We start from the raw sequence: 13,607 nt of genomic DNA on the forward strand, positions 1-13,607 counted from the left end.
GGTGGCCCCCTTCCCCCCCATTTGCTCAGGGCACTTGCAGGGTTACAAGCCCAGCATGGCCCATACCCAACCCCAGCCACCTGGTAGGAGGATGCTCCCAGTTTGGGCCTGGCTGGTGTCCATGACCTTCTTCTGGCCCAGCCTCCCTGCCCCAGCCTCTGGGGAACGGGTCGGGCAGCGGGACCTGGGGAGCCGCCGCCCCCACGCCTCGATCGCTGCCAGCCACAGCTGGCTGTTTCCAGTCTCCGGAAATGATGAAAAACGAAGAAGCTTTGGGGCGGGGGAGAGAGAGACGAAAAAAGTCCCCGTTTGGTGTGTGCAGCGCGCTGGCTGTAGAGGGCGAGGGCCCGCGCGGCAGCGGGGCGGGGTGCCAGGGGCTGCAGCCGTAGGAGCCCGGGGGCTGCACAGGAGGGAGGAGGCAGCCGCCGCAGCTGGAGAGGGGAGGCGAAGAGGCGGCCGCGCCGCCAGGGGAGATGCTGCTGCTGCTTTGGGAGCCTCGGTAAGTTTCCCTTGCCGGGGCGGAGGAAAGGGACATCCCGCCACAGGAGGTGGAGGAGGGGAGCGTGCCGGGGCCGAGCAGAAGGCAATGCCAAGGTATGGCGGGTGGCTCCAGTTGGCTATGGGGCGCTGAGCATCCCCCGAGCCCCCCAACGCTCAGGCACCCCGGGGGCTGTGCTCCGCCCTGAGCTGCCCGCCAGCACTTTGCGCCTGTGCATCTAAAGGCGCCCTCCGCATGCAGCGGGGAGGACAGGGGCGGAGGGACGCGCCTGCCGCGGAGTTGCAAAGTTGTTGCTTCTTTGGGGCCGGCCCCTCTCCAAGCCCCAGCCCCGGAGCCGTGAGTGTGCGGGGGAGCAACGCACTCGAACGGCCTCTCGTGTGTTTGTCCCTTCAGGGTGGCGTGTTAGGCTGGTCGGGGGGTGGAAGCTCCTAGGACGCGGGGAGAGAGCTGGCAGATGTCCCAAGCGAGGGAACCTCTTCCTCCGGGGCCTGAAGGGCCAGCGCCTGCAGCTCGGACCGAACGCAGCCTTCTGCTCTCGCTGCCTGGCGGTGAGTTGCTTTAAAGTTTCTCTCCAATTGTTGCGCCTCTGATTGGAATGGTACATTCGCTGGTTCATTCGGTGTGGGTAAGGAGGGGGGTGTTGAGCCCTGGTCTCTGCTGTTCCTCTGGACTCCGCTTGTTACTGAAAATGTGTCTCTGCAGTCAACAGAAAAAAAGTAGGTGGGTCTCACCCCTCCCCCCCACCACCCAAGTTCCCTCTTTTTAAAAAACAAGGGGCTTTCAGAGAGCCCCATCATGCTGTGCCTTAAACGCTCCCTTTCTTTCGCTTCTTAGCCTTGTGGTTTTGTTTGTAAGCACGTCTCTGTAATGCCTCTCAAATTCCCAGCGTGTCCTCCGAGCAGATTGCGGTAGGCAGCAGGTCTGTGACCATGACTTGTTCAGGTTGGAGGTCACTTTGTTTTCCCTTTGAGGCTACCCTTGAGATACTGCTGACAAACCCAGTTTGTGCTTTATTAACTTACTTTTAATCCACTATTCAAAGGGATGCATATCATTTGTTTTCATCTTAGTATGACACTCTCAGAATTAAATCTTATTTGATTTTTAGTTTGGCACCCAAATGAGTTGATTTCTGGAAAAGCTGCAGGTAAATTAGTTTGACAACTTATCTTCTGAAGATAAGATACAGGAGGATGTGGTCATTTACTGTACATACTTATGGTCTGTGGCAATCAGGCTTTATCTTTTTTTCTTTTACAGCTGGCAGTTTTGATTTCAAGAATTCTGATAGCGATATAAAATAAGTCTCTGAAGAATAGAAAGGAAGAATCTAATTTAAAATTGCTTCAAGTACCAGCTATGTATAAAGTTACACAGCATGGTAACTCAGTTGTACAACTGTATAATAAAGCCACACTCTCTTCTTTGGCAACATCTTTAAATCAATAGCTACATGGAATCAAAGTTGACATCTCATTTAAGAAACCAGAAAGTATCCGTAGCTAAATAAAAATGATCTGGCATGTAGAAATGTTAAATTGGCTTATACTGATCTTACTGTTTTTTTTGTCCTAGAGAGTGACTCATAACTGCTAAACAGCAATTTTTTTTTTAAATTAGATACAGAAGATCAACCGTGCAGAACTGAACTGTTAGCACCATGTTTTTGCCAGAAAGACCAATGTCTGTAATACATATTTTGAGCATTAAGTGCCACCTTTATTGTGTCATATAATCAAATGTCCATACTGGTTAAACTTTACATGTAGGCCATGCATAGAAATTATTGAAGTTTGGTCAGTGAGATAATTGATTTAGGAACAAGACTTTATTTTTAAGATATGTGGCTTGGAATTGGGTTTTTGTATTTTATTAATATGAAATAAAATCATTTAGCTTCCCAAATATTAGGCTTTTTTTTTAACTACCTGGGACAAAATATGACCCTGATCTGGCCATGGGCAAAATATGTGTAAGAAGAAATTTGAATATCTATTACATGTGTAAGTATCATTTTAAAGGATTATATGATCATATTTTGAAGAGCCAATGAATCACAAGCGTTGTAAGTACTTTGGTTTAGATTTATGCACTGGTTGGGGCCTGTCACACTTTCTGGAGTGGTTCATGACTGTAAATGTCAGCCTCAGGGCAGACACCTGTAACTGGTTGTATGTTCTATAATTAGATTTTACCAACCCAGTCCTGAAGCATTATACCAGTCTTACTAGGAAGTCACAGATAGTCCCCTTGGGCACTCCAGTCTATCTTGCCACCTAGGCAAGCTGGATTTAGTGATAAATGGTCACTTACACCAAAGATCACAAAATATTCAGGTTGTTCCCAGTCCCAAGAGACCAGTCACTCACCCCAGATCAATTTGTACCTTAGATCTCACATCAAAAACAGTGCTGGTAACCAATCCTACAGTAAACTAACTCAAGCTATATTAACTAAGAAAATAAACAAGAGTGTTATTTTCAGGTTAAAGCAAGCAGACATATACCCAAAAATAAGTCTCTGGTTCCAAAAAAGTGACAGAGCTCTAGTAATCTGTCAATTCAAAATGTCTTCCAGGGTTACCCCTAGGTCCACCCTGAGGATCTCTTCTTCAGTTTAGTGTCTATGGCCCTGAGAGAGTCCAGACTCCAAAGATGAAAAATTTTCATGTCAGCTATCTTTATTTTCCTCTTTCAGAATTCAAACTGATGGGACAAGGCCTTCTGCATGTAGCCTGTGTTGACGTAATTAGCAGAGTCTTTGTATCCGCATGTCTTACAATGGCCCATTTAGTCTCACAGTCCTCTTTGGTGGGTGAGGGAAGCACTCCTCCTGTCTGAGCTCTCAAGTTCAGAGCAGGCATTTTTACAGCTATAAAGCAAAAGATACATATTATCTTATAGCATGGGATACAGAGATTACAATAAGATTAATGCATTCAGCAATTTACAACCAATTTATAGAGTCTAAACACATCCTTACAAGTTTTACATCTATCTTAAACAATACTAACATAGAGATGAGCTGGTCTGGTTTTCAGCTATGAATTTGTCAGTTCTCAGCTGACACCTACACCTTGTCAAGAGCTGGCACAGGGTCTACCAGTGTCACAGCCCCTGCAAACTCTTAAGCACATGTTCAACTTTAAGCATGTAAAAAGTTCTATCAATGGATTGGGGTCTTATTTGCTACAACTTTAAAATGTGATGTATTTTGATGATGAACCTAAACTTGAATAGTATTTGTGGATATTTATTACTTTCTTTTAGCCTAAATCTGTTTTTGAAGGGAGGGGAGAAGGGAACAGGTGAGTTTATATCATTGTCAATCATTATTCCAGCGCTTCAATCAGTTTAGCAGTATATGGTTACAAAGCCAGGGTAGTTCAGGAATTACAGAACTGAAGGTTTAGGAAAAATATTTAGGACTTGACTCTTTCACCTTTACACATATTAATCTCCTGTTGCTTAGTAAGTTATTACTCAGTGTTAGGGTGAAAGAACTGAGTTCATAGTTTAGATCAGTGGTTTTCAACCTGTGGTCCGCGAACCCCTAGTGGTCCACAGACTATGTCTAAGATTTCCAAAAGATCTGTACCTCCATTTAAAATTTTTTAGTGGTCTGCAAATGAGGAAAAGGTTGAAAACTACTATTTTAGATTAATAAAATTGTTTTGGGGAATCATAAATAAACTAATGTTATGCTTTTTATAAATGTGATCCCAGTACAGTATGTGCTCTAGTAAATTAAAAACTGAAGAAAAATGACATCTACAGACTAGCCGTGGAAGTATATCTTGTAGATCAGTGGTTCTCAAAGCCGGTCTGCCGCTTGTTCAGGGAAAGCCTCTGGCGGGCCGGACCGGTTTGTTTACCTGCCACGTCCGCAGGTTTGGCTGATGGCAGCTCCCACTGGTCACGGTTCCCCGCAGCCCCCATTGGCCTGGAGCGGCGAACCGCGGCCAGTGGGAGCTGCGATCGGCCAAACCTGCGGACGCAGCAGGTAAACAAACCGGTCTGGCCCGCCAGGGGCTTTCCCTGAACAAGCAACGGACCGGCTTTGAGAACCACTGTTGTAGATTCAGTTAAAGAGATTAGTTGTATGATGTCTGAAGGTATGTTGTATATAATGTAAGGAAAACAAAAACAACGAGGAGTCCTTGTGGACTCCCATCTTTTCATGTACTATGTATAAATATACCTGCTACTGTATTTTTCCACGCCATGCATCTGATGAAATGGGTTCTAGCCCACGAAAGCGTAAAATGTCACAAGGACTCCTCATTGTTTTTGCTGATACAGACTAACACGGCTACCACTCTGAAACCTGTAAGGAAAACTGTGTCCACTTCACCTTCAACTTAAGACCCTTGTGAAATATTTACAGCATTTATTTTAAATAGAGGAAGTTGCTGCTTTTTAAATCCGTATTTAAGAAGAAATATCTCTAAAATACTCTTTGCTTTGTTAGGAAACTGACAGAGGAACGTATGGAAGTGGAGTACCAGTTTTTCCCAATAACTCCAAATATTAGCAAATCAATGTGCATGAATTTTATTTTGAGAACAGGACTTGTGGGGAAATAGCAACGAACATTTGCAATATTCTGTAGCGCGATTTCCTTGTGACTTGACCCTGTTAGGTGCTGCTGAGGACCTATGATTCCACTGACTTCGCTGGAAGTTGTAGGTTCTTGAAAAGCTTTTCTTTAGCGTACTGAAAGACCAGAATGTTTTTTGGAGTAGGTCAGGGGGTTCATGGAAATAATTTGAGTAATTAATTACACAATTCTTGATATCATTTTCTTGAAAACTTCGTCATTTTTAAATTAGGACTCCGTACATTTGCAGTAAAGAGTATAACTGAATTTCTATTTGCCTGAGAAAACTGACCAAGTTTCATTAATTAGATATAATTGGATTCTTGTGTAGAATAGAAAATATTAAATGCACTTCAGTCAGAAAAACTATAATACAACCTTCTAAAATGTTTTCCATATTTGTCCAACTATTTCAAAAGACTCACTTCTTGAGCACATCCATTTCTTCTTCTCTTCCATAATTCTGCAATGCGTTGCAAGGAAAACAGACTCTCCAATGGTGTTCTCCTCACTCAACTAATTGTACTTTCAGTTGCGCTGTCAGATAGATAGCTTAAGCCTAAATGTGCTCTTCCTCTTAAAACAAGACTCTTTATAAGGAAGAACTGTTTAAAGTTTAAATGTCTGAAAAATGCCGCAGTTATGTGACTAAGAAAAAAGAAGTGAAAGAAAATAGCTTCAGCAGCTAGTTGGGCACACCCATGCAAGTTGTGGGGAAAGAAAGATGATGATGCTAGCAAAAGTTATAAAGTGTATACTTGGCCACGTTAAATGTTTTTTACACCATGCTCACTGACATGGCATCGGAGCATCCTCCAATCACCTTTCTTATGAGACCATTTTAAAATTAATTGGTAAATATTTGTGTGAGTAAGGTAATTGGAATTTGGCTCTTCATATTGCTGGGCTTACCATTGGTAGCAAATGAATTAGTCATGTCGTCCCTTTTGAAATTGAGCCATTTTAATGCTTAGTTTTGAATCCTGAGAGCCTCATCGGTACCAGTGAGGTACCTCATCAGTACCAGTGAGGTATACCTGGCACTGAGGAGAGTCCTACGAGTGCACCTTTGATACACCTTTTAAAGGTGCTTGTCCATTTCCTCCCCCCAGTAGTGATTAGATCTGCTTGGGTGGGGCCCTGATCTTTTCTGGACAGGCCCCTTGTAGTTGTTGAACTCGTAGTATTAGCACCTCTCACCTCCTGTGCTCCCCGGCTGCCTGACTGTCCCCTGTATTAGTGTTCTGTGGGATGTAGATTGGACTGTGAAGGACCCCTAACACACCTAAATAAGAAGTCTGACTCTCACCAGTAGCTCCCATTGAAGTAAAATGCCTAAAATGTTAGCACTGACCTGGTGCTGATTATTACTTGTACCCATGGACAGACTTTTTTATATTAAATCCTGTGTATTTAAATAAACTGTATGCTATTAAGAGGTTGATCTTGCACAGAACTCCAGCTGAATAATCAGGCCATATTTTAGACTGTTTTGGAGTCTCATCTAAGAGTACTGAGCAAGCTTTTACCTTGGCCTGTTATTAACTAAAAATAATCTAGAATAACAATTAGTGAACATTGTCTAAGTGTTTGCAAAATAGAGAAACAAACAGTGTTAGTATGAAAGGAAGAATAATCGTATGACAGGAAGAATACTTTAGAGAGTAACAGATATCTAAAGATGATTTAGAGTGTTGAAACGGATTCAAACACATCAGTTGAAAAAATAGAAGAAATAGAGACATTCTGAAAATGACATCCAGCAGCCTCCTCTTTCTCTGCAAAATATACTTCCATATGAATTCAAAATATGAAATTTAATATACTGTTTGAAAAAAGAAGAATTAATGTTCAGTGCCTTGCTCAACTTCAAGCATGTGCTCAAAGTACCATTGACTTTGCATGCTTTAGTTCTTATGTGAATGGGGATTCTTTCCTGAATCCTGGGGCCATTAAAGAACACTGCACCCAAATTGGATTTGGACTGTAATAATCCTGCTTTACGGGGACTCCTAGAATTTCTTAAGGTTACAGCTAGCTACTCCAGTTGCCTTAATAGTCACACTTTACCAGCAGTTTGAGTGTTATGAATAATGGGGATTTTTTTTTTCAACTGTTGGGCAATTTTAGTTGTTTTTTTCCAAACTAGTTAAGTAGTTACTTTGTGTGTTTCCAAATATAAAATTATTTGGCTTATTATTTTTGTGAAATTGGTTTACTTCATAGTTGTCAGTGTTGGTTCTAAAGTGGCACCAAATGAAAAGCAGAAACTCATAAATGCCTAACTGTAGATTTTCCGTAAACCTACTTCTGCTTTCAGTTTCATATGCATAATACCAGTGAAATGATTCATGTCCACAGGGCTGTGATACGTCTGTAAAGCTTTGTGGACAATACCAAGCTGGGAGGGGTTGCAAGTGCTTAGGAGGGATAGGATTGAAATTCAAAATGATCTGGTCAAACTGGAAAAATGGTCTGAAGTAAATTGGATGAAATTCAATAAGGACAAATGCAAAGTGTTCCTTCCTAAGTGGAGTAATCAGTTGCGCACATACAAAATGGGAAATGACTGCGTAGGAAGGAGTACTGTGGAAAGGGATCTGAGGGTCATAGTGGATCACAAGCTAAATGAGAGTCAACAGCATAACACTGTTGCAAAAAAGGAAATATCATTCTGGGATTTATTAGCAGGAGTACGCAAGATACGAGAGGTAATTCTTCTGCTCTACTCTACTCTGATTCGGCCTCAACTGAGGATTGTGTCCAGTTCTGGTCACCACATTTCAGGAAAGATGTGGACAAATTGGAAAAAGTCCAGAGAAGAGCAACAAAAATGATTAAAGGTCTAGCAAACATGACCTATTAGGGAAGATTGAAAAAAAATGGATTTGTTTAGTTTTGGAGAAGAGTAGACTGAGGGGGGCAGAACAGGTTTCAAGTACATAAAAGGATGTTACGTGGAGGAGGGAGAAAAAATTGTCGTCCTTAACCTCTGAGGATGGAACAAGAAGCAATGGACTTAAATTGCAGCAAGGGTGGTTTGGATGATTAATAGAAGAAACTTCCTGTCAGAGTGGTTAATCACTGGAATAAATTGCCTAGGGAGGTTGTGGAATCTCCATCATTGGAGATTTTTAGGAGCAAGTTAGCCAAACACCTGTCAGGGATGGTCTATATAATACTTAGTCCTGCCATGAGTGCTGGGGACTGGGCTAGATGACAACTCGAGGTCCCTTCCAGTCCTACGTTTCTATGATTCTATCAGGGCCTTAGACTGTAGTTAGCTGATAGATCAACAAAGGAATTTAGGCACCTAATTGCCAGTTTTGCTGCCTAAATCCAAGGATTCTAGTGAGAAGGAGGTCAGCTAAAAGTTGTAATGTATAAGTACCTTTGTGGATCTAGTCCTGAGCTCTTTGGGGTAGGGACTGTCCCCCCCCCCTTTTTTTTTTTTAAAGCAGCAGTTCCTAGCACAAGAAGGACTTGATCCTGAGTCAGTACTGTAATACAAATGAATAACCGTAATAACCAGGGAAAGGGTATGATGCTTTTACTGTATCATCTGAAAAAACTTACAAAAGTTTTGAAGAGAGGTTGGTTTTCTGGATGAACGCATTCTAATGAATATCAAACAAAATATCTAGGATGTTAGAGTTTGGAAATAAGCTGGGTTGAACAGTGTCTCTTTTTCCTACTGGCTGTCAATTTTGAGGGTTTATTGCATATAGGCTGAAGAATGTAATGGAGAAGAGAAGGCTAGTATACAGAGAGAGAAATTTCAAGACCGAACTTGTTTGAACTAGAAAAGTGTTATAAGTTCCTACACAAAACCCATGAAAAAGGAGTGCCTGATCATGCCATTGCTCTCATAGCAGCTTTAGGCTCTGTTTGGAAAACTTTCTGAGTAGGTATGACCCATCAACCAAGGTTCAAGCATTTCCTTGGATTGTTGGTAATAGTCATTGTAATGCTTTAATTTAGTGACCTTGCTTTCAGGCATATTTCATAACAAAATGCAAAAATAAAGTAAAACAACAAAATACCTACAAATGCAATTTTTTAAATTGTAAATTATTGCCGCAAATGGAGGCAATGTTCGTCTTCATACATGCTTGGACAGCAACTAGCACATTGTGTCAGCACTTCCGGAATCAAGAAAATAATCATAAAATCATAGGAGTGGAAAGGACCTTGAGAGGTTATCTAGTCCAGTCCCCTGCACTTATGGTAGGACTAAGTATTATCTAGACCATTCCTGACAGGTGTTAGTCTATTATATAATCCAAGATGTCTCCATTATTTGAAGCCTAATAATGCAATCCAAGAAGCCTAAGATCTCAACTATGGGGAAAATTCCCATTTAAAAAAAAAAAAATTAGATAGTCTAAGGCCAGTCCTTGCCTACAGACAGTCCCCCAACCTGAAGCAAATACTCACCAACAACCACATACCACACAACAGAACCACTAACCCAAGAACCTATCCTTGCAGCAAAGCCCGTTGCCAACTGTGCCCACATATCTATTCAGGGGACACCATCACAGGGCCTAATAACATCAGCCACACTATCAGAGGCTCGTTCACCTGCACATCCACCAATGTGATATATGCCATCATGTGCCAGCAATGCCCCTCTGCCATGTACATTGGTCAAACTGGACAGTCTCTACGTAAAAGAGTAAATGGACACAAATCAGATGTCAAGAATTATAACATTCATAAACCAGTTGGAGAACACTTCAATCTCTCTGGTCACGCAATTACAGACATGAAGGTCGCTATCTTAAAACAAAAAAACTTCAAATCCAGACTCCAGCGAGAAACTGCTGAATTGGAATTCATTTGCAAATTGGATACTATTAATTTAGGCTTAAATAGAGACTGGGAGTGGCTAAGTCATTATGCAAGGTAGCCTATTTCCCCTTGTTTTTTCCTACCCTCCCCCCTCAGACGTTCTGGTTAAACTTGGATTTATGCTGGAAATGGCCCACCTCGATTATAATACACGTTGTAAGGAGAGTGGTCAGTTTGGATGAGCTATTACCAGCAGGAGAGTGAGTTTGTGTGTGTGTGGGGTGTGTGTGTGAGAAAACCTGGATTTGTGCTGGAAATGGCCCACTTTGATTGTCATGCACATTGTAGGGAGAGTGGTCACTTTGGATGAACTATTACCAGCAGGAGAGTGAGTTTGTGTGTGTGTGTGTGTTTTTGGGTGGGTGGGGGGGTGAGAAAACCTGGATTTGTGCTGGAAATGGCCCAACTTGATTATCATACACATTGTAAGGAGAGTGGTCACTTTGGATAAGCTATTACCAGCAGGAGAGTGAGTTTGTGGGGGGAGGTATTGTTTCATGGTCTCTTTGTGTATAATGTCTTCTGCAGTTTCCACAGTATGCATCTGATGAAGTGAGCTATAGCTCACGAAAGCTTATGCTCAAATAAATTGGTTAGTCTCTAAGGTGCCACAAGTACTCCTTTTCTTTTTGGAAATGAGAAGGTAAATCAGTGGTTATTACTTTCACTGTGAAATTTGAAAAAAACATTGGGATAGATTTCATCTATGGACATTCGGGGGCAGATCCTCACTTGGTGAAGTTAATGGTGTTATGCTGCACATCTGTCTTTTGATATCCCTTCAGCAATTTAAGAAACTCATTTTTAGATAATCCTCAGATCAAGAGTTATTTTACTGGTTAGTTGTGACACTCCTTTCTTAAATGCTGCACCTTTGTTTTCTTGATGTTAACAATTTAATCACAATTTCAGGAGTGGTTCACAGAATAGCCAATGAAGTAGTGCTGGCTGGCAGCGTACTGTACATACCATCATAGTTTTTCAAACAGGAATCAAAAATGAGAGAATTCAAGTATGGTTTAGTCCTCAGCAATGAAAAGATGTTGGGAAATGAGTAGAAAGCTAATAGAGAAGTAAAATTAAAGGTAATTAATTATGAATTATTCCGCAGACTTCAGATATTGAGAAGATGTCTACTTAAGACTGAATGACAACTGCTGTAGGTGTGGTGACATCTAAGGAAATTTGACACTTACAGTTGGTTCTACGCTCAGAATTCTAGTTCACTTGGCTAAAATTTAATTTGGAATTTTGACTGCCCCAAAATACAGTTATTCTTTCAGTAGGACTGTTTAATATAATCTACTATATCAAGATTTTAAATAGGATTGTGCACTATCACATCTTATACAAAACAGTTACCGCTGCACAGTGAAACATCAATTGTCTTCCAGCAATTCAGGATTGGTTTCATAATCTTCCTAATTTTGCTACTCTGGTTAGTTTAAGAGCAAAATCTTTTAAAATGATTTAAATCGTTATCTGTGTGCTAGAGATACAGTAAATTAATAAAGGTAACATTAAGAATTTCATGCAGTTTCCTCCCCACTATTCAACAGGTGGTAGTTCACTTTATTTTAAAATAGCTTTACATAGCACACGTTATAAAACACATTCCAAAAATGTTATGAAGTAATATTTCAAACTGCAACTTGAAATCTAAGTGCAGTATTTTTATGAACCATTGTAACATGGAATATAGATTCTTAAACTACAAGGAGTCTGGTGGCACCTTAAAGACTAATAGATTTATTTGAGCATAAGCTTTCGTGGGTAAAAACCTCACTTCTTCAGATGCATGGTGATCTATCAGTGACTGGTGTGTTTTGAATAAAATAATTGCCTACGGAAGATACCTATGAAAGCTTTCATTTATTTTGGTGAGTGAAAATATGAGTCAGTGCTTGTGAGCAAGGAGAAACTTCATATGGGAAACTACATCTGAACATATTACTGTTGAATTCTCTAGTACTTGTAAAGAAGGCTTAAGAATCTCTTGGCCAACACGGTGAAACAAGCTTTCTTACATTTGGAGCATGTTTATTACAAAAAGAAAAGCATTTTGTAAATTTGGTTAGAACTTCATTTTAATTCAACAATGACTTTTCATATCTATAAAAAAACAACAACTGAAAGTTCTGTTACCATGGGATTTTCGTCTCCATCAGTTTTGGCTATTAGTCAACATAAGTTGTCTTATTAGTCATATGTTGAATCTCAGACCTTTGGCACAGTTCCTATAGCTTTCATGAAATTCCCACATAGTAAGTAGTTTCTACACAAGAAGCACATCTGCATGGGCAAAAATACTGGATTTTGTGTGTCATTTAGAGGTTTTATCTGAAAATGTTGTTTTGGGAGGTAAATAAACGTTGTTAAATGCCAAACACAGTTTGCCATTAAACTGTTGTCTTAAGGTGTATTTGCATATGAACATGTAAAATGCAAGCGCACTGAAAGACTTTCATTAAAGAACTAGTCTGATTAGATGAGCAAAAATGATGGGAAAAGTGGTTGAAACTAACATTATTATGCATTATTTAAAAGGGGAAAATAACAATACTAATGTTATCAGTGATTTGAAATTAAAATATGTTTTTTCTTTGATTTAGAAAAATGTGATAAAGAGAATACAGCTGCAGGAGAAAGAGACATAACACCACCTTCCAATAACCAAAGCATACAACCAAAGATACAAGACCAGTCTGTCTGGGGAAATCGCACTGATGGTGACCTCATCAGAAGTAAGTATTTCCAGAACAAATTGCTGTCGTTTAGGCTTGCTTTACTAGTGTAATGGGGTACTGACTGTTGACTCAGTTAAATGTGTGTCAAATCAATTATGTTGCAACCATAATGTATGTCAACAGAATTTCTTCCCTGGAATGATTCCTGTCAGCATAATCAGCAAAAGGTTGAAACCAAGACATAAACAAGATGTTTTGGTGATTTGAGTGTCTCTGCATAACAGTATGATAGGGAACTCCTGTACAATTTACCTTTTAAAGACATAATATTATGTGATGTGATATACTTTGCCTATAAGTTCATGACCAGATGAGTTTATGTAGCAGACAAACTAGTTGCAGTGTGCAACTTTACTAGGTACTATCACCATAGATTTATCAAGTTACATGTTTAAGTGGCAGAGTAAACTAAGCTCAAAGCAGCTTTTTTTAAAGCGAGAGCTTCCATTCAGATACATTGAGCAACTGAGGAATTTCAAGTCCTAAAGTAGCATGCTTGCAGAAACGTCTTGCATAACAAAATGTAGCCTCTCCAGACACCGAACTAAAAGAATGTTGTAAAACATACCTTAAAGCTTGATTGGTAAGGGATTAACACTAGATAGACTAGGGTGCAGCTTCTAAAACCTATAATTTATTTTAAATGAAGAATGTAAGGCTATTTTCATTTTCTTTTTCAGTCAATGTTTATGCACTGCCCAATGTATTCTGAACAGTTGCACATGCTTAAAGGTCAAATGTTTTGCTAATAACTGTTAGTGCTAATACTGTGTTTACTTTAACATTCTGTAAATAGTTGAGCTTTTGAAAGTCAAAGGAGTGGTAGCATGGGGAAATGTCTCTAATTATAAGGTATATTCATAAATTGAATAAGCTTAAAGCAGCATTTTGCATCTACTTTCAACCTG

At 40.3% G+C, this 13,607-nt stretch overlaps 1 protein-coding gene across 4 annotated transcripts in view; it reads left to right on the plus strand.

Annotated features, from left to right (window-relative positions):
- The first annotated feature begins 256 nt into the window (after positions 1–256).
- Positions 257–13,607, plus strand: part of MDFIC (MyoD family inhibitor domain containing) — a 75,588-nt gene continuing 62,237 nt past the window's right edge. Inside the window, exons 1-3 of one of the 4 annotated variants that reach the window (XM_073328136.1) lie at positions 257–499; positions 893–1,047; positions 12,565–12,696. In XM_073328136.1, coding sequence (XP_073184237.1) covers positions 954–1,047; positions 12,565–12,696 — 226 coding nt within the window. In that variant the 5' untranslated portion in view covers positions 257–499; positions 893–953. The other 3 variants (XM_073328138.1, XM_073328139.1, XM_073328137.1) reach the window with 3 other exon arrangements.

Source organism: Lepidochelys kempii, chromosome 1 (genome assembly GCF_965140265.1).
Source record: "Lepidochelys kempii isolate rLepKem1 chromosome 1, rLepKem1.hap2, whole genome shotgun sequence".
NCBI lineage: Eukaryota > Metazoa > Chordata > Testudines > Cheloniidae > Lepidochelys > Lepidochelys kempii.